Genomic DNA, 22,494 nt, shown 5'->3' with positions numbered 1-22,494 from the left:
CATACATTCTATAAATTTGCAAGAAATAGAAAATATCTGAAAAATATTATTTTGGAAAGATGTTTCATTAAATCAGTGAATTGATTAAAATGTTACTTGTCAGTTTGCCTAAAATAAGAGTATACAAATAGTTTTATAACACATTTTCATCACTTCTCTCCATAGGTGATTCAGCTAATCTAACCTGCAGAGCTTTCTTTGGGTACAGTGGAGATGTCAGCCCTTTAATTTACTGGATGAAAGGAGAAAAGTTTATTGAAGATCTGGATGAAAATCGAGTTTGGGAAAGTGACATTAGGTAAAGTAATTTTTTTTCTTTTAACTTGTACTGCCAGGATTAACATTTGCTCTGTTAGTGAATAGAAAGTGAGTTAAAGGAAAAGAAGAGGAGATTTTGGTTTTACTACTATAAAAATATTGCAACATTTAGTAGCAAAGAGGCAAAGTACTGTTGAGACTGACTATGAAATTGTAAAACGTGAATGCCATTTGCAAAGCATTTAAGAGAAATGAAAAGGAGTTTTTCACTAAGCAGTATACTGAGTGTGAGACAGACCAAAATTGCATCAAATATGGAAAATGTGATATTGTGACTTTTTTTTTTTTAAAAAAAGTTCTTTTTCTTTTATTGTTGAGAGAAAATATTAACAAGGTGCTAGGACTTAACCAAACACAATCTCTGTTATTTCCTTTTATATACTTTTACATTTTTGAGGCAACAAGTAGGCTATAAGGCACTTGATAGGAATGATAAAGGATGCAAAAATGTTTTTGTTACCTTTTTTAGTATGACTTTAAGGTCTAGATATTAATAATAGAAAATAATCATTAAATAATGCAATCTATTTTGAGGGCATAATGCTTAAGCCTCTCACCTCTTTTTTACAAAAATAATTAATATATTTGTTCATTTACTTTTAAGTGTTGAGGTATTCAATTATGTCTAAAATTATGCTTGGACACAGATACTCATTTTTAATCATAATGTAAATAAACAAGCATATTAATAAGTAAGTTCTAAGTGAATCAAAATGCTGATCATTTATAATTACTCTCCTATCTAAGGATTGCATCCTCTGGATATGTTATGAGTATTTTAACCAGATTCCTCTTCTTGAATGTGAGGACTTTTAAAACTTGACCAAAGGTGTAAGAGAAAAAGTTTTTCAATAGAAAATAAAAACTATAAAACTGTCATATAAGGTTATTTCCATTGGAATTTTCCTCCTAGCAACAAATACACAAGAATATTGCACTCCAATTGGGTTTTGAAATGCCCAGATGAGCAAATTCTCCAATATATACTAAAATATTCCTCTGCCATTTTTCATGTTTCAAACTTCACTATTCTCTTATACCCATACACTTTGAAATGCTAAGATTAAAAAAGGCCAATAAACTTCCTCACTTTTTTCTCTCTCTCCTTTGGTGGGTGCTCCAGGAAGGTTCTAGAAAGTTATTTTTTCTTTATTCAGCATTAGGAAGTATTGTGCAGAGATGAGTTACCAAACAGGTGGGAGGGTGGAGGTGGAAACTTTGAGAGCAGGGAAAGGGAACCTTGCTTTGAAGTTTTCCATTTGCTCTGAAAGATTGCTAAAATCCTTGACAGTGAGGTTAGTGAGCGTTTACCATTGATTTTAAATGTCAGAATTAAACACTTCATCAGAACATTTAGTCTGCATGTTTGTAATTTCATATTTCTTTAAAAATAGGCAAATGATTGTATCATTAAAAAAAAGAAAAAGCCAGGCTGAAGGTTTCAACTGAAATGTCAAAATAGCTCAGAAATTTTCTATTCCTCCTTTTTTAAAAAATTAACCTGATAGATAATTAGTCTTCCAGCCTAAGACATTAGAATTTCTTATCTCGCCCTTACATCATATTTCTTCTTAAAGGGAAAGCAATTTATAAACTTTTCTTCAAGGTGTCTCTCACCTCTTTATTACGACAGTGTGATTGTCCTGCTAAGAGAGATAATTAACTGCAACTTCATTAGCATCTACAAAGACAAGCTTCCTCATTAGAAGTGAAGAATAAAAGGGCATGATATAATTTAATTAAGATCGCATCAATCCATAACCAAATTTGAAGCACAGATGCTGTAGGTATTTTCACATCAGATTCAGATTCTTCTAATTTTTTTTTCTTTTCCATGTATGTGTATGTTTGTGTGGGGGTTTTTGTTTCGTTTTTCTTTATATTTTAGAATCCTCAAGGAGCATCTTGGGGAACAGGAAGTCTCCATCTCATTAATTGTGGACTCTGTAGAAGAAGCTGACTTGGGAAATTACTCCTGTTATGTTGAAAATGGAAATGGACGTAGGCATGCCAGTGTTCTCCTTCACAAACGTGGTGAGTGTAACCTTCTAAGCTTGAGTGGTTGACTGCACCACTTAATACTAAAGAACAGAAGGGAAATAATTGAGACGCAAAAAAAATTAAATTTTGGTTTTTTTACACAGCTTTATCCTAAATAAAATAAGCACATTGCATTAGGGCCATCAAGGCAGATAACACAGTGAATGGGTGACTAACTCAGGTGCTAGAGTCAAATTTGGATTCCTTGTTCTGTTTTAAAACCAACTATATTAACCGTGGAAATGGTCTTTAACTTCCTTAAGCTTCAGTTTCCCGATAATATGGAATGGGGGAAGATAATAGTATCAACTTTTCACTGTGTTTTAAGGATGAAAGAAGACAATAAATGTGAAGAGCTTGGCACAGAGCCTGTACACAGGAAGTTTTTAGTTAAATGCTATTTGTTATTATTAGAAATAGGTAAACCAATTAAAAATAACCAAGATGGTTTAAAGTCAAAGATTGTGCTTCTTATTGGAAGGTTTTTCCTTGAGAATTATGTCCAATAGATTCCCCATTGTAGTACTTTTTGACTTTTTTTCTGCCTTGGGTAATATCCTCCCATGATTAATAATAATGAATTATTATTCAATTATTAATTAATAACAATTCAAGATAGGTTGTGGTTGAGTATAATATCTGCCACACTAAATCTGATTCCACAGCAACCCCAACACCTTACACAGAGGGTTAAAATGTATATATATATAGAATTGTCAGAAATTACAGACAGTTGTAAAATTTGATCCATGCCTTTTAGTTGGTGAATTTGTTCATGTACATCACAAGAGAAAAATATGTTTTTTCTACATTATGCTAAGTGAAAACTTTCTTGATGTTCTCTTACTCAGCAAATTTACGGTGATTTTAATTTCAAAGCATATGTTTAATCCTAAAGTCTTTGAGGTTGGAAAAGAAAGAGAATGCTCAAGACTATTCCCCTCACTTTATTGCTTAATAGATTCCCTTCGAATAATGTTACTGAAAGCTGTTAAAACAGACACCTCCGTTGTCAAGGTGACTACAGTATTAAAATAGTTTACTTTTGGGGGAATGTTAATAGAAGGAAAAGGTAAGCAGCAGCTAGTAAGCAACATGAGTGTTTCTTTCTCTAGCTTAACATATATATTCAGTCAATGAAAGGATTTAGAGTAGAAATATTATACATATAAAAGGACAGAAATAGCTTCTCAGGGTTGGAAGCAACTTAAATGCTGTGTAATTGAACTGCTCCATAACATCTTCCCAAGTGATCTGTTGGCTTATATGGGATCACATTCCATTCCCCCTCAAAGAAGTTAATTCTATCTTTGGAAAAACCTACCTATTAGGAAGCATCCCTACTTCACTGTCTTTCTACCCCTTGACCCCACTTTTAATCTCTCTTCCTCAAAATAGCCCTTCAAAAGTTTCATGACATCTTCTGGGCTTTTTCTTCCCTAGGTTCAACTTCTTTACTTCCTTTTATTCATTCTTCTTTTATGTGGATAAAATACTTTCACCATTCTGATCACTGTCTTGAATATGCTCTAATTAATGAGCCTGAATTATTCCTCAAGAAGAGAGGTAGTGTAGAGAAGACATAGGGCACGTATAAAAATCTGTTGACTTGAATAACATATATTTCTATTTTAGGACAAGGTAAGGGTGACAGTTATATAGTGATCATAAGGAGAAAGGAAGGAAATGGATTGTTTCTAAGGAGGATACAACTCTTAAAGCTCTCTTCTAGCAGACAGGCACACAGCCAGGAAGGGTCAAGCTCCCCTAGGCTATTTTTAGCATGGGTGGCCTAAGGTTAAGTTGCCCATAGCTACAAAAGCTTCCAGTACTACAAAGATAAATGATTGAGGAATCAAGGAAATTGTTTGAAAAACTTTTCTAATACTATCTGATTCTCTAAACATGAAAAATAAAATTATGGACAATGTTAGAGCACTCTTCAATACTTAAATCTTCCACAGTGTTTTTAAATATGTATTTATGCCAGTAGCATTTAATTCTTAGTAAAATAAAAGCATTAAGAAGCCAAAAAGAGTCCTTCAAGGTCATATACTCCAAAAGACTCTCTTAAAGTTAGTGTTTGCCTTCCTTTTAAGGGAGTTCTAGTAAATGAGTCATCAACTCAGAAAGATAGCAATACATGTCATCTCCTGCCCTGGAGAGGCTTATAATCATGGGGAATGATCTATCCTAACCATATTTGGGAGAAAGAAAGGACTTTGGTTAACAGATAGCAAAACCGCAAGTTCATCAGCCCTGCAAGGTTCAGAAGGTCAGGGCACAGTACATGTGAGCTGTTTGGGTCTTTGCTCATAGGGACCCAGAAAAGGCCAAGTTGCTGTCATACTAACAATGATGTAATTACCAGATGAGTTGCTGTATTGCTCAGAAGGCTAAAGCTCAGAGAAGAAACCGGAAGTTGTCACTATGAATCATATTTTTCTGCCATTGACTCATAAATCCCTTAACACCTTATAGGCCTTCAAAGTCTTTCTTTTTAAAACCTCCATAGAAAGATATGTTAAAGCATCTGATGAATACAGATCTTAAAGCCACAAATTATCAATTCTTCTGACTAGGAAACTTGCCAGAACAACCTTTGAAAAGTAACTTAAGCATCTTTTCCTCCACTGTTACCTTTAGTTCAGTGTTGTTGACATAATAAAATAAAAATGTCAGAGCCCTCTGATGAGTGGTAAGGATTCTTTGAGATATCACTCATATATATCAACTGAGTCTTCCTTAATGGCAAGAGGATACTCCAATAAATAGTTCAGCTAGGATTGAACTAGGGTAGATTCTGGGCCAGCCTTTTCTCTTTAAAAAAAAATCTTAATTCTACAAAACCTGGCTGAAAATTTGCCAGGAAATTTGACCATAGAAAACGTCTGCTTGAGAATATCCAGAGTTGTTGATTCCTGCAGCCAGGAAAGGTAGTTGGAGAGTTAGGATCATGTCAGACATGCAGTAAAGATATATTTCACATGCTATATAGGAAGAACTAGGTTATGCAATGAAAGAGAGACAAAGAACGAAGGGGCAAAGGCCATGAGGCCATATTACTCAATGACAGCCCTGCCCTTTATTCCTCACTCTAGTCCCTAGCCTGACAAGCCTCAGAGTTAGACCTTTGTTCCTAAAAGAACCAAAGCAAAGAGTAGACACATTCACTGCTGTGTTATTTCTCATTCCTACTGTTGCCCATACTTGACTAAATTCCATGTATAAATTTCTGAATCTTTGACCAAGATGCGTTTACTAAAGTTTCTAATTACTGCTGCCTAACTCAACATGCATCAAACACTGACCTTCAGTTTCCCTCCAAAACCCCAACCTTTCATATTTCCTCCATTTTTACATTTTCCATTTCTTTAACGCAAACAGTTCTCCAGATGGATACCCAGCAGCATTGGGCTCTGTCCGCAGACCTAGCCACTTTTCACCCTTCATTCTTTGAGTTTTTTCATTCATACTCTTGTTTTTGATGACCTCACAGTGTGGACATGTTTACTCTCTGGAGCAAAGCAGTTTAATGGTTAAGGGTGTGGACTCTGGAACCAGGCCGTATATACAAAACCCAACTCTGCTTACTAAATGTGCTACCTTGGGCAAATCACTTAATCTCTGTGAGCTTCAAATTTCTCTTCTAACAGTGGGAATAATAATAGTACCCAACATTCAGAGCAGCTATGAGGAGTAAATAAACTAGTAAATATCAATATGTATTACAATGTCTGACCCATGTTTATCACCCAGTAAATGTTAGCAGATTTTACATGATTTTTCTACTCCAACTACATGGTATTCTGGTTAATTTAGGATGCAGTAATAATGTGTTCCATTAAAAACTCCCTCAAATCTAATTTTTCTTTCACTAAAATTGTCAGCTTTAGCTCCAGCAATTTTGTTCCATTGATTCTATATTTTACCTTGTAGTAGAGTTACTTTAGTTTCAATGTACTGTCCTAAAGCAGATCTTCATTCATTTATTCATGTGTTTATAGATACTTATTAAGAACCTACTATGTGTCTGGCATGCATACAATTGAATGAACAGGAAATAAGAACCTATATAATTTGAAATGCCATTATCTGCTTTTTGAATTACATTGATATTAAACATTCCTAATGTAGTATTTACAATTGTGGTTCTAGGAATGTTTAGCTTTGAAACTGTCACATTAAGGGAATGTTCATTAACAATTCTGTTCTGAATGGTTATGTTTAGACATATTGATTACAATAATATGGCAATTCATTTATCATGAAGTAGTTTGGGAACTGGCAAAGCATCTGTCTGAGAGACTAGCACTAGTTAATAATAAAAAACATCTAGGTTTTCTCTATTCCCCCTTAAACACATTTTAATTCTTGCACACATACTCTCGCTTCCTCTCTCCCTCCAAAGAATGTAATCTATAGGAATTAGACTTGCTCAATAAACTCCCTAGTCCTCGGAATATCTTTAGTAATGTAATTAACATGCACATCATTTAGGATTCATTGTTTTAAAGCCAGATGAATTTAGACCCAGTGGACTCCTTATCCCTTCTTGTAATGAATCATTTTTGTAATATGTGCCCCTATCCTTGTTAGTATTTACCTAGGGCATTTATTTGCTGAGAGATACAGTAAGACCATAGAACTGTGTAAAGCCCTCTCAGGGCTCATCATTTGATATCTTTGACCCTTGATTTCAGAATATGGAAAAGCCAAACTTTGCCTGGACATTAAAACCTCCTACCTTTCTGCATGGCTGCATCTCCCTAAAAAGACCATGACCCATTAAAAACTGAGTAGGCATCCACAGAAGTGTTACTTTTACTGAGTCTTGCTGTGGGGGAGGAAAAACAACTTTACTGTCTACCCTTCTAGGTCCTTGGCTGAGACCCCCCCCCCACCATATTAAAAGACAGATTAACAGAAGAAAAATAAACAGAAATTTATAACATGTATACTTCCTGTATACATGGGAGAGACCCAGGAAAAACTGAGTTACTCCCTGAAAAGGCTCAAGCCTGCACCTGAATTACCATCTCCAGCTAAAGACCAAAGAAGCTGTTGGGCAGAGGGGAAAGCCAGTTATGGGAGGTGAGCAGGAAAAGCAAAGTAAACAAGAGCATGGTTGTTATGCAGATATAAGTGTCTGCCATCCCCATTCAGTCTAGAGATTTAGAGTCATCCTCCTCCTGGTACAAAGAGGGAAACACCCTTACAAATGAAGATTTCTTTTATAAATACAAATCTCTCTTACAAAAGAGTAACTTCTACTCAATTTTTAGACCTTCTCCTGTGTCTGCTGTTTCTTAACAATAATCAGACTTCAGTAATCTTTCTGCCAAAGAGGCGTATTTTGGGAGGGTATATTCTGTTCCTCCTCTTTGCTTATGCAATGCCAAAATATTAAAGAACTTTAGTTACGTTGCTGCAGCATCTCTAAAGCAGACCCTTCAGGTTTAACAAATTCTTTCCTTGGTTAAGATCTGACATTTTGCAATCAAAATTTTATTCTGTAGTAGTTTTCTTGCTTCTCTGCTCCTGAATTATGCAAGACATTTAAGCTGACCTCAGTTCTTTTATTTTTCTTCTTGGCAACTAATACCAAAAGAAACAAATAAACAAAGACCACATTGAAGGCTATTATGAATACCAGGAGCACAAATTGTCCTACACTAGTGATTTTGTACCTTTGAATATCTTGATATGGACATTCCAGCAAGGTTATTTGATTGCCACCAAAATTACAGGCATGAAAACTTAATTTTTGAGCTATTTCCTTAGATATAGAATATATGATTTAAGTGAGGTTAACTCTGAGTTATTTTTGCCTCAAAAGTGGAATATCTTCTGATCCAAGTTTTTCCTGAGTCTGTCAATCCCAGCTTTTCCTGATCAGATAGATGCAGCATGGATATTTATTATGTAGTGTCGACTGAAATAAATGCGCAGCCGAAAAGTTGAGAGTTCTGTTTTATTTGGTGGACATTTCTGAGGACTCGAACCCCTTCAAGCCCGGGATGACAGCCTCTCAGATAGCTCTGAGGGACTGCTCCGAAGAGGTAGGGGAGGAGCTAGGGTATACAGGAGCTTTACAACAAAGACCAGGTAGTTGGAACATTAAAAGATTACTTGTTAACTAAAGAAAACCAGGCATCTCAAGTTAAATAATTTAGTGCTTTTCTGTGTATGGGAGGAAGCAAATATTTGGGCTCATTGAATTCATTCCTTTGACAAGCATCTAGCTATCTAGGGCCAGTATCCTGTCCTTTCTTATTCTGAGTCCCCTCAGAGTGCACCACTGTGAGTGGCTGCAGAGGCCCAGCTGCAGGCTTGTCTTCACCCAGGGGGTGGGGCAGCTGATGATGACTTGGTGGCTTCAGCATTCTTTGTTCATTGATGTGGTTTGAAGTATTTTTCATTCACAGTAGCATAGCTTTGCTTTCATTTATTTTGGTTATTTAGATTTCTTCATTGTGAACTAGAATATCCAAGCAGCATCTTTGTAGGAAAGAAAAGGACCACTGTTAGCTGATGATTAACTTATTTCTCAATTAATAAATAACAAGGGGATGATCCTAAACAAAACCAGTATTGAAAGCCAAGAATGATAAACCTTGCAGTTATCACTCCTGTTGAGCTAATCGTGTGAGCCAAAGCTCTTAGTGTTTACTTTATATATGGGTATTGTCATTGGAAGTCATTTATTTAGTTTGTTTTCCTAACTAAATGTTAAATTCTTGATAAAGATCTTTAGCTTGTACTTCTCTCTTACATCTTTAACTTGTACTTCATCACATAAATGTGATCAGTGGAATGATTACAATTCAGTAAGGAATCTTCAGATTGAACTTTTAAATGCTTCTCAAGGCCAGGAAGCCAAGCCGAAGACTTGCCATTGGGCTCTCCTATAATATCTATAACCTTGGGTGAATATCCTCTCTTCTTGAGGTCCCCAAAATATCCTGCACCTGCCAGGAAGTGAGCTTCCTTACTCACCTGGTAAGGCTGCTGGGAACCCTGTAAGCAGGGCATCAGGCTATTTTTCCAAGGAGTTTTATTGGCTCCAGAAATATAACTTTAGTTCCTTAAAGTTGTCTGGTCATACAGCCTTGAGAATATAACCAGTTTCCAATTGTGTCCTGTTACAAGAAAAACAGATTCTTATTGAATTTATATAAATATAACTATATTGCTATGAAAATAAGAGTGTTCACCATGAGCTTCTGAATTCTGGAGAGATCAGGTAGGGAGAAAAAGAGAAATGTTTCAATTCTGCTTATAAAGATATAATGTACTGAATTGCTGTAAGTCATAGTGTCAGAGGAAAGGTTTCCTTATAACTGGAAAACAAAGATTAAAAAAGCAATAGTATTTTAGACCAAAAGTCATGAAATTATAATCATATTCATCAGTTTATTCAGTCCCATATGATTAATTATTATTGATCTTGTCTTGTTAGTAGTGTTATGAAGCCATCAGTTTTTCCATTAGAGTTCTATAATTTCTTACCCAGTTCAGTGGTATCATCTTAAAGTCATCAGAAACCTATATTTGTCAAAAAGTCCTTTCTGGGGTCTTCTTGAACATGGTATTGTTTCAAAAACTTCAGAGTAAAACAATAATTGTCTGTAAATGACAAAAGACTTAAAATGGCATGGTTAAAGATCTGATTCATTATAATGCAATTGACAAGGAAATTTGGTTATTTCTGTGGCACATAGCATTTTAAGACAATAACTGAATTATGACAAATAACATTATACCAGAACATATCTGAATTTCAGGAATTTTATATAATTTCTAGAGCATTTATATTAATAACATTTACCCATACAATATAACCTAAGGTTTATCATCACTTATCTTACAATGCTTCCCATGTAATTTAGCATACCAAATAAGTCTATTTAGTTTAATATCTTTGTGTTATAAGGAGAGAAAACAAATATTTTGAGGTATTCCAGGAGCCCTATGGAAAACCCCCAAATTATTTCCAGGTCAATAAGACTTCATTTAGAATTTGATTTTTGGGAAGTTTGTCAAAAACATCAAAAGGTTTTAAAACAGTTGGTCAAATAGAATCATAGGTCACTATGAAACAATACATAGTTATCCAATTAATCAAAGTGACAAAGACTTCACAGGCAAATACAGAAAGTTACATAGTTGTAAAAAAAAAGAAAAACTTTGCTCTTATAATATTTTAAAAGATTTGATTTTTTTCCCTAAGTAATCAGAGACCTGATAAAAACCAAACATAGTGTTTTTGTTTTCCTTGACAGATGACATTAAAGGTAAAGAAAAGCTTTGTTTACAATTGCTTATTGAGAACAGACCAGTAATCTTTAAAAAAAAAAAAAAAAACTTTGTCCTTTTAACAGAGAGAAAACCAGATTTTATTTTTGTACCAGTGTACAATATATTGAAATTTATTCACACAATTAAATTTATTGCGATCTTAGCCAGCTTGATCACACATAAAACTTATTTCCCAAGATCCCTTTTCACAAAATTTCTACAACTTTCTATGTCTGCTTTAGTTTGTCCCTTGTTCTTTTTCCCATTTTGAAATAATTAGCTTTAGGACAAAAATCACTTCTATTTCTCTTAACCAAAATACATGTCCATGCCTCAGGCCTTTTCTTACTTAAAAATATATTTTACTTTCTTTGCATACAGAATTGTTTCCCTTATTATTCTACGTATATTAATTAGAAGCCTTAATTTCTAGTGAAAATAAAGAAGTAAACAATTGTGAAATACATTAGCATTTTGTTGTGTGGAGAATTTATAAATACCTTTTATAATTTCTAGAAATATTTGCCCATTTACATAGTGCAATCTTTCAATATGGCACAAGATATAGTTACTAAAAGACTGAAATTCACCTTTAGTTTCTCTACAATAGGAAGTCAAAAGTAGAACAACTTATGTTTGGTAATTAATGTTTTATTATTTTATCTTGTTTAAAAATGATCTAGATGTGTAATGAATTTCCATCATTTAATCTAGCAAAATCCTAAAGGTATAAATTACCAAAAAGATTTGGGAAACTAAGTAAATAGTTATAAAACAATCATTATTTTTAAAAGTTCACCTGAAAACTCCTCTCTCATTTATATCTGTTTAATGCATTTGTTTGTAATAATCACAGATTACCTCTGAAGATTTTATGAGATTAAATTAAAGCAGTTAGCCATCTTATTTTTCTTGTTGACAAGTTTTGTAACAGAGATAACATGAACTTATTTGACTTTTAGTAAACCTAGATAGAATAAAATATTATACTTAATACTGATAATGCTAAAGATATGCCTGTTTTAATTAAACCAATAACTTTAAATTTACTAAAGATTAATCCTAGATCACATGAACTTGAAAAACATTTGGGTTAGTTCCTATTACATTTAGAAATAATAATTTCTAAATGTGCTACTTTAAGCCAAGTAAATAGAGCCCTTTTACAAATTAATTTTGGCATTACCATCCAGAGGTAAAAAAAAACTCTCTCTGTAGTGTACACTCATAGGCATACAGGCAGACACAACCAGGATCTCACAGGTTTCATTTGAAAACTTCAGTCATGAATCAGATAGAACAATGTAAAACTTGCTAGTTATGAATAACAGTTGGAATAAGTTAAGTTTATCTGCTTGGATGGCTATAACTTTTTAGTATTTGTGGAGAAGACCTTTAAGATTTGTATTTGTCTTTGACAAATAATCTTAAGGAAGCTGTGGACTCGATTTCGAGTGAGGGAGCCTTTCCATCTGTTTGACTTTTAAAAAGGCATATTCCCTCTATTTTTATTCATTTATTTATTTATTTATTTTTGGTTGCAGGTTTTATCAGTTAAGCTAACCAGGCTCAGTCTCAGGCAACTGTGGGCTGTGTTTACGTTTTTGATTTTTGTAGAGATTTGTAGGACAAAGACAGTTGCTTTTGGTACCTCTTGAACACTGGCCTCCATCTTCTGCCTCACACTACGTGAGACATAATGTCCATCTGTATAATGCAATCAGGCAAAAGAGATGCTATTATTTTACATAAAGCCCATTCAAATACATCATTTGCCTACAAACTTTTGCCTCAGTTTCATCAGCTCATACCTCTAACCATTGCCTCCACTCAGGACTCCATCAACAAGTCTCAATCTTACAATATTGAGTAGGGGAGGTGTTTCCAGCCAGGCATGACATCTATTCCTATAAAACAGTCTGGCAGCATTGACATAACCTCCTCACGTAACATCCTGTCAAGCATTCCAAACTTTATAACCCTATCAACCCCTTCACTTTTATACTTTCTGAATCTAATTGTAGCCTGAGCCACAGCACCACCAATGAGTTTTGGTCCCACAGCTGGTAGAGTTCATGCATCAAGGAATCTGGAAACTTCTCCTCTCTACTCCGTGGCCATTTTACCCACTCCTGTGCAAAAGCTGTGGGTCCTCAGTGAGGATTTGAGCCAAGGGACTCAGGCCATTCTGTCAGTCTTTAATTTGATTAATGGACCAAGTGGCTGCTGGTCAGGTTTATCATCGTAATTTTTGCCATCCAGCTTTTTAAACTTCTCCAAATTGGGGTAAATAGAGTGAATTTGTTTAGGGCCCTTTAATGTTGGGGGACTATCATGGAATACATTTTGCCCACTCAACCTTAGATAGTGCTATATTAAAACATTTATTTTAATCTCATCAATGTCCATTTTATTCATTTCTTAATAAACATCTAAAGATTTCTACCCTGCTGGAATGAGTCCCGTGACTTTTCCCTTTCTGATTCCTTTTGTTCCACCTCTTTCAATATTTGCTTTATTTACCTTATTTCTTAATAATTCTTCAAAAATTTCCACCTTGTTGAGAAGAGTCCCTTGATTTTTTTTCCTCAGCCTCTTTCCAGTCTCTTGTTAATTAAACTAATATTTTTATTAGCACCTATAAGACCCATGAGGTGAAGCTGAGACCACAAATTTAATAAGGCTTCCGAAACCAATTTTTTTTAATTAAGAGAGTTTTTAAGCTTAAATATTATATTGCTTTGTATGCACTTGTTAATTTGGTCTTTACATAGGTACCAATAAAATAGCTGTTTACCATAAGAGCTCTCTAAAATTTTTCCAGTTTAGAAGCTTTTCCATTCAGAGGGTGCATCATCTGGCCATTAATGAGTAGGCTCTTAATAGCAGTTGAAACCAATAAGCCTTTTTATGGCTTAACCAAGGATGCAAGAGGTGTCCCACAAGAAAGTGCAAAGGATGCAGCCCTCAGAAGATCCAGAAAGTTTACTCCCAGACTTAGCCCAAGAAAGTATAGACCTTTGTTGTCACACATGGCACTAACAAGATGACAGTTGAGATGACAAAGGCCCTTTCTGGACTGGGACCCGTTATAACAAATTCCCCTGAGAGCTGGCAGAGACAAAGAGACAGCAGTTACAATCCCAGGTTGTTACATGTGCTTCTGACTAACTGGCTGCAGTTGTTCAGAATTCCAGTCTGTTTGACCACCAAATGCGCTCTGGTATGTGTACCTTCCAGGTGGTGGAGACCAGAGAGAAAATACTCTCAGTGGTCATAATGCTGAGCTCTCAGGACATAGAATAAACAAATCACACAACAGATAGCGACAAAGAACAACAAATACCATCTTTGGGTGAAAAAGGATCAATTAAGCCAAGAGTACGCTACCAAATTTACCAGAGTTGCTAAGCCTAAGGAACTAGCTCCACAAATATTTTCTCCTGCTAATCTAATATTAGAAAAGAGAAAAAGAGCCTTCACCACTCTCATTTCCAACCAACCCCACAAGCAGAGATCTGGGAGACTGACATGGTAAGAATTCTTACCATCTGAAAGTTTTTGGCAGTTGTTACAGGATCTCTTAGCTACAGCAGCCATGGGATGAGTATTGTCCAGCCAATAAAGATGAATCCTGCCAGTTACACAAACTCTCAGGGAGGAAGAATTTTTCCTCTACTTTTCTAAGTTCTTCTGTCTGGTGTCAGAATTAAATTGACATGAGACTGATTAACAGGAGAAAAACCAAACAGAAGTTTAATAACATGTAGAAATAATGAGAGAGACCCAGGAAAACTGAGTAACTCACCAAAATGCCTAAAGCCCTCACCTTAAATACAATCTCCAGCTAAAGACCAAAGAGGATGTTAAGAGTAGTGGTTTGAGACTTGAAAGAGGAGGATAACAATTCGCATGGAGATGGAAAAGCAAATATTTGGTAAACCAGTGTTTTCAGGGTCATATAGAGACAATGAGACAGAGTGGACTCTGACCTCTAGTTCCTGCTGAGTCTCCCCCCCATACACACCTAGCCTATGTTCTTTGCAGATATCTCTGGTGATAGCTCTATTCTGGGAACAGGCTCTTTATTCAAATTGTTTTAGGCAGCTAACAGGGAGGTAACAAGAAAAACATACTGAGTGTTCTGTTTCTTAAAAATAATCAGCCTAAGTTAATACCAAAGATCCTCATACACATTTTGGGGTGGCAAATTTTGCTGCCCTACAGCACTCTTGGAGAGTCATCTAGAAGTCCCTAGAGCAGTGCTTCACAATCTTTTGTGGTTGTTGTCCTAATCTAAATTACCTAGGAAGTCTGTTTAAAAGTGATTCAAAATCATTAGTCTGAATTGGACTCCAGATTTGAATTTCAAACAAGTTCCTTATTGATGCTGATGCTGCTGGTGTGTGGACCACAACTGGCATACCAAGGTCTTTGCCTAGACAAAAGATCCTCTAATAAACTTGGTGGAATCTAACAGGTAAAAAACATCTAACTCTTAAGTTAGCTGTTTCCATGAGAGAGGAATGAAAGAGGAATATAGCCAATCAGTGGGACTATTTCTAACTAATTATCTCATTCTGTTTAACATGGTCAACACCTTTGAACCTATTTAAACATTAGTACCTTGCCCTCACACTCCACTCTTAATGAAGTTATATGCCTCAAGTATTTAGTGAAATTGTCTTGTAGAAAACATTTGCTACTCAGAGAGATGTCTGAGAGGGCACTCTCTTCAAGTATTAAATAATTAACCTCTTAAATGAAGAGGACCTTCATTGTTGGACAGAGTTCCTACATACCCTCTTTTAAAAAGGAAATCCATTTAGGAATGTCTCAGCAACCTATATATGAATATATACATATATTTCAGCCTCTGCAAAGAGGCTATATATAGTGTTCAGCCTATGCAAATAGCAATTACCAAGGAGGAACAAGTTATATAATGAGCAGTAAATGCTGCTAATTTCCTGTTTTGAACACTTGTATTTAGCTAAATCTCAATTACGTGTAGTGAGAAAGGGCAGACATGAAAATTGAACCTCCACATAACATTGGTCAAAGATATGATTGCAAAACAGGCAAAGAAAAAATGACAGTAACAGAACCTGGATAAATAGTTCCTGTGTGTTCAAAAGTTCAATTCATTCTAACAGGCATCTGTCTAGCATCTAACAGAAGTTATAGAAAAAAACAGGTAAACCTATGGTGAGAGCAGAGGGAATTCACTGAAACTCAATCTTTGTCTTAGAAAGTGACACATAGGCAGTTGAAAAAATAATGATTCAGTTTAAAATATTTGCAAGAAGCCACAGATTTCATCTGACACACAGCACAATTCCACACGTGTGATTAGAGACATAAACAGAATGGCATACTCATGGTCACTATCCACCAACACACCACTCACTTTTCCTTCTCAGAACCACCTTAATGTTCTTGTTATTTCTAGGTCAGAACAGCCTGTTGAGTGACAATTTTTCTTTTCCTGCTCAAAATCTCACTTCACTGCTAGTTAAAGATGAGTCATATAATGCTGTTGTATGAAAAAGCAACAAATCATTCCCACTCACTAAATATATATTGAGTGCCAGCTACAGGCAAAGCACTGGGTTAGTTGTCCTTAGTAGTTGAGTCACTGCTGCCAGAGGATATCTATCACCATCCTGGGGCATTAAAGCAAGATTATTGGGGAGAAGGAGATGGCTGTACATTTTTATGGCTTTGAATTCCTGCACTTAGTTGAGAAATGGCACAAATGGGTCAAAAATGCAAGGGATAACTTTTAATAAGCAGTTCCTTGTATATCGAACTTTGACAACCAGGTCAGTAAAGTAAGAAATTAGATGTGACACATTAAAAAATGCTAACTACTCTCTCAGGTCATATAGTAGAAAAAAAAGTGTTGATTTCCAATAAATTACCACGGTAACTTGTATTAGATTTTAGTGTTGAGAATTACATTTGCCATCTGTAAGAAATATGTTAGCTATTTGTCTCTACTTTTAGGGAAGATATACTATTTTTAGCTTGTGTTCTATGAAGAATGGTACATCTGTAGGTTGATTTCTATAAATTAAAAGTGGACATTTAAATGCTATTAAAATATATTTTGTTTTTACTTCACAAAAAGAAATCCAGTGGTATATGTAAGAAAGAACAAAAAGGTTATTTTTAAAATCACCTAAGAATCATGATCATGCATTAGAATTTGACATGAAAAAGGATTGACTAAAAAGACATTGTGAACTCTGATGAAAAATGGACAGTTACTTGAGAGTGTTTTGTTTTTGACTCTTCACTTGTGTGTGACCTAAAGCAAGTCTCATGCCATTTTTCTCCATTTTTATCATTTGTTAACTCATCATCCTTAAGCTCCAATGGAGGAATCTTGTAAAGAATATATTAAACCCTGGGTGACTAACAGTATATATTAGCCAATTCATCAGATGTTACAGATTCTGAGTTTTGAGTCATTGTACAAATCTTGAAAGTGAAATGCAGCGGTTGCTCTTCCCAGGAATTTTCTTTTAGTTTTAGGTGTTTGTAAAATTGTCTGAGATCTTTAGATGACAAGTTCCTATAACTGCAAAATAGAAACTACAGTTTCTTAAGATATGTGACTGCAGTTCAAAGTACTAACTGGTAATGGTTGCCAAACTCATGGAAACTAAAGTGGAAGAGGTCATTATCACAGCCTAAAGAATGACATATAAATTGCTTGACTTAAATCAATTGGGAATTCTAATTCTACTATGTAATATAAAATGAGTATAACTTGAAAACTCACGTATACAATTTCACCGTTTCAGGATAACAACTCTCAACTGCTTGGGTACATTTCTAATTCTCCCCAAATGAACAAACATGTCTATGTTATTTAAATATCTCACTACCGAAAGTAGCTTAAAGGAATGCATTAAAGATATCACAATAAAATTCTATATTGGCTCTCTTCTTGAGTGGGCTACCGTCAGTGACATCTCAGTAGTCCCATAAAAATTGGTAATATTAAAGTATATCTTCTACTGTTTACTACTCACATACCAGTTTGGTTTTCTCATCTGTACAACACTGCAGTTAGAGTAAATAAAATTTGAAATCCATAGTTTCTCTAGAATGAGGTTATGCTTTAACCTACTTTATCAGGGAATATTTGTAAACTGTGGCAAAAAATGGTTATTATTTATATAAGAATTATACAGCAGGAATTATTATATAATTATATGACTTGCCTTGCTGAAGCAGGCATCTATAAATGATCATTGGTAAATAGATATGTGAATCAAAGGTGAATTAGGTTAAAGAGTTTACCATGAGGACTCTTAGCAGAACATAGATTATAAGCCACCTTAGACAACTCTATTCCAGACTGTCTAGAGTAAAAGACAAAATATAAACTATTTTGGAGTATTAGTGTTTAAAGCTGCCGGTCACTTGCCTCTGTTAAGTACACTTAAAACCTAATACATTAGAAAGAGAGGCATTAAAAAACTTTAACTGAAGTAGTAATAGTAGTTTTCTCAGGGCGGTGTAATTCCATGTGACCCTTAATTTCTCCTTATTATATGATTTTTAAATTCTTTACAAATACGAATGTTTATAGAATCAGGAAGAAAGATGAGAAAAAATAAACGTTTTGGTACAGTTAGTAAAAGATTTTTAAATGCATACAGGAAAACTATCATTAGTCTCTTTGCTATAAAATCAAGTTATTAACACATTTTAAAAGTATATTAAGGGAGAGCGTATAGCTCAGTGGTAGAGCATGTGTTTAGCATGGCTGAGGTCCTGGGTTCAATCCCCAGTACCTCCAAAAAAAAAATAAATAAATATTAATTACTCCCCCAAAATCCCAAAATAACAAAACAAAAAAAGCATATTAAAATCTATCTGCTTGAAGGTGCCCTCTTGCTTCCACTTTGTATCTGTCTATATTAGAAAACATTGCATTTCAGGGGATACCTTGACTTCTGCATTTTCTCAAACCACTGCTAATTTTCACACACCAAAAATCAATATACAGAGTGAGATGATAAGATACTACCTTATTACTTGTGAAGCAGGACAGTGTTATAGCCACTTTGGTAAAAAGGGAATTCATTGAAGACGGGCTCTTCATGTATCCCAACACAGGCCACTAAAATATATGGGCCACCCACTTTCTTCTCAACTTCATCATGGCTTAAGGAGCCATTTACTGTTCCCTTAGGAGGAATTAAGGAATGGTAGGTTCTGCTACTGGTAGTTCCCAAAACATGCCTATTTTTCATAGATTGTTAATGGGAGAAAAAAAAAACTTCAACAAATGTTGACAAATTCTTGACTAGTATCTTTTTACAAAAGGAGAAAGGAAAGCAATGTTACCACCATTTTCCACAGCATTTGTGTGTTTTCAGGAAACAGAGAGTGATCCAAAAAGATTTAACAGAGATAAGAAATGGATTTTTCTGTTACTTTCATTGAGGGAAATGAACCAGCATGCGATTTGATTATTGTTTTTGCCTTAATAGTCTCTAGCTCTGTGGAATCACCAAGATTTTGAATGAAACTTGTCTCATGAGAGAAACAGCTTTTGCCGAACACATTTTATTCTAATGCTTTCAATAATTAGGAAAGATGTTAAAGCCCTAAAGGAAGAAAATTATAATAATAACATAAAATTCTGAAGTTTATCAAAGCATCTCATTTTGTATATTGCAAAGCAGCCAGTTTTTATATGTGTAAAATATTTTATAAATCTACTTCCAACAACTGAATATATTCCAAATCATAATACAAGTTTTTTTAGAAGTGTTCAGTGTTTCTGTAGAAAACATGGCTCTTTCTATTGGTTATCTAAGCAGTCCAGATGTTCTGGGTTCTTTGGCCAATCCAAAGCATTCCCAGTGGAAGACCAAATTCTTCTAACTGTGACAGTATATCCTCTGGTGGAGAATTGCTTTCAGGATAAACACTGCAGCCCTTAACAAAAAGGAGTAAAATGGCAATGCCACCTTCACTCTGACAGTTTTCTCTCCAGAGACGTTTTGTAACATTCCATCTGTGCCTGTCTATTTGTATGACATGTTGAAAAGGAAATTCCTAGTAGAGGGAAAGCAAATACTTTTTCTTCTAAGAGACTTTTCTTTCAGGCATCAGTGAAGTTTGACACCTTGATATGCAATAGCCCTGTCTTCTATGCTGATCACCTGAGGCCCATTTTGTTCTTTACTGTAGCAATTTGTCTGGTTTCTCCCCATCGTACTAAGTCTTATGAGATCTAAGATGAAGGAGACCACATCTGAATACTTTATATGTTTGTGTGTGTGTGCAAATACTTAATAGTCTGTATACATTCCACATTATGGTCTTTGGACAGACCTATTTCAAACATTGCTTTTATAATCCAAAAAGGAAATATTTTCGGTGATACAGCTCTGTGTGAGTAATACCACACTGTACAATTTGAAAATGTATGTCATTTTTCCACTGGGGAGAATCATTGTCCTATTTTTCTGACCTAATTTTGGGAAACCTGGATTAATTGATACCATGAATCCCTCAAACAAATGTTTATTGACAAGGTATAAGCTAGTTGCTTTGAAAAGAAAAAAAAAAAAGAGAATCAGCATATGCTAGCTGAGAAATTAGAACATGAATTTGCCTACCATCACTCATTACTCCGTACTTTGGCTTCCCTGTACTACACACCAAACTACTTGCCAAAATCCTTTCCAGGCCCTTTTCTGCACTGTGCCACACAGTGTCTGGTCTGATCCCTGTCTCTAAAATCCCTCAACAAGGGGGTGGATATAGCTCAGTGGTAGAGCACTTGCTTAGCATGCACGAGGCCCTGGGTTCAATTCCCTAGTACTGCCATTTAAAAAAAAACAACAAAACAAAAAACAACTTTTTAAAAGAAATACAAATTTTTTAAAAATAAAATAAAATCCCCCAACAGAAACACAAGCACACACACACAAAAGCACCCTGAGTGAGTTGCTCACCTGACTTTGTTTATTATTCTTATAGTAGGGCATTTCTTACACCCATATAAAAAACCTAGCAGAGTAACACTTAGGCACACAATAAATATTAGCTTTCATTATTTTGTTTTTAAATATTTCCTTGCATGCCTGACTCTGCAACTCCATATGAGTTCCTTTAAGGCAAGAAGCATGTTTCTTCCATCACTATCACAAGAACTCAAAGCCCTACACTTGGTATATTTAAGGTGCTTACTAAACAAAAAGAAAGTAAATGAATGAATGAGGGAGTCAAAAGAAAAAATTGAATAACAATATCAAGGATGTAAAACGATACATGATTGATTTCAGAATGCCAAGTGAATCCAAACTTTCCTAGTTCTGTAAGTCAATAAAGACTATATTGTCGTTGGATTATGAGCGAAAGAACCTTTCTAAATCTGTACTATGAAGTTGACCATTTTTCTATAGAATGAAGTTTTATTACCTAATTAATGGCTGCATATTAATAATGTCTCATCAGTTGCTTGAACCTCATGACATATTGACTGGAAAAATGGCTCACAGAGATATTCTTGGAATTTTAGAGTGGGAGTGCACAAAAATCTAACTTTTCATTAGAAAATTGAGTTTGTTCTTAATCATCTAATGATTCTTTTATTCAACAAATATTCATTGAGCTCCTACTATGTGTCAGTTAGTTTGCAAGGCATTTGAGGTCAAATCAATAAAATATATGGATAAAGTAGACAAAAAAAAAACTTGCTCCAGTGCAATTTAAATTCCAGTGGGAGGAGACAGCCAATAAATAATAAATGTATTAATAAGAAAATTAAATACTATGTTCTATTTTGACAAATGCTATAGAAAAAATAGAGAATGGAAAGTGGATACAAAGTGCAGGCACAGGTTTGTGACTAGGAATGACTGGTCAATGGACTGAATTGGGAAAGTGTTCTATGAGCAAAGGCTTGGAGAAGCAAAGAGGGAAGCAGGTAGAATCTGAGGGAGGAACATTCCAGTTAGAAGGAACAGTCAGAGGACAGGTCCTAAGGTAAAACAAGTGTTTATAATGTAAAACCATGAACAACACTAAGTGATATAACGCAATATGGTTAAGTCACAAAAAAAAGAAACCCACAGAAAATACATATTTTAAAGAGACATATCACTTCTAGTTGGAAAAGCTTCAGTGAAATCTAGCTCCACTAGATCTTAGCCTAACTTTGCCTTGCAAGATTGGTAGGGTTTTGATAAATAGAAAGAACTTCTAGGTTGTTACACACTTGGGAAAACACACATCAGATTCAATTCACATTGGAGGGATGATTCATGCTACAGGTTAATCAGCCACTTCAATTAAAGGAGTGAAGGACCTTGAATGCCATCACAAGGGGTTTGGACTTTCTTCCATGAGCAATATAGATCTGCTAACAATTACTGAAGAAAATTTCAAGGTGAAGACATGTTTTTGGAAGATTAAACTGAAGTTTTTGACCAGATTACAGTAGAATAGCTGTGAATAATAAAATTTTAATCCAAAAGTAATCAATCCAAAATATCCTCTACGATAACACTTGAAATTTTGTGATCTCACCATTTGACCTTTTGTTTTTTAACCTTTATTTTGAAAATAAAACCTGCAAAGATTACAGAAGAACTGCAAGAATAGTACAGTAAATTCCCATATAGCCTCTCCAACTAAATTCACCAATTATTAACATTTTGCCACATTTGCCTTATCTCTTTTCATTTAGATAGGTAAATAAAAAGATAGAGCTACACTATTTATACCAATACATAATATTGCTCAACCACATGAGAGTAAATCTCAGACATCATGACTAAATTCTCCTGTGTGAATCTT

At 34.8% G+C, this 22,494-nt stretch overlaps 1 protein-coding gene across 2 annotated transcripts in view; it reads left to right on the top strand.

The window, feature by feature from the left end:
* IL1RAPL1 (interleukin 1 receptor accessory protein like 1) overlaps positions 1-22,494 on the top strand; it is a 1,149,826-nt gene that overhangs the window by 1,104,911 nt on the left and 22,421 nt on the right. For both annotated transcript variants that reach the window (XM_031445619.2, XM_064483316.1), the window contains 2 exons: positions 166-298; positions 2,207-2,352. In XM_031445619.2, the coding sequence (XP_031301479.1) occupies positions 166-298; positions 2,207-2,352 (279 nt within the window). The remainder of the gene's footprint in view (positions 1-165; positions 299-2,206; positions 2,353-22,494) is intronic.

This window comes from Camelus dromedarius, chromosome X, assembly GCF_036321535.1.
Source record: "Camelus dromedarius isolate mCamDro1 chromosome X, mCamDro1.pat, whole genome shotgun sequence".
Taxonomy (NCBI): Eukaryota; Metazoa; Chordata; class Mammalia; order Artiodactyla; family Camelidae; genus Camelus; species Camelus dromedarius.
Note: the sequence above shows the minus strand (reverse complement) of the source record. Positions and strands in the feature narration are given on the sequence as shown.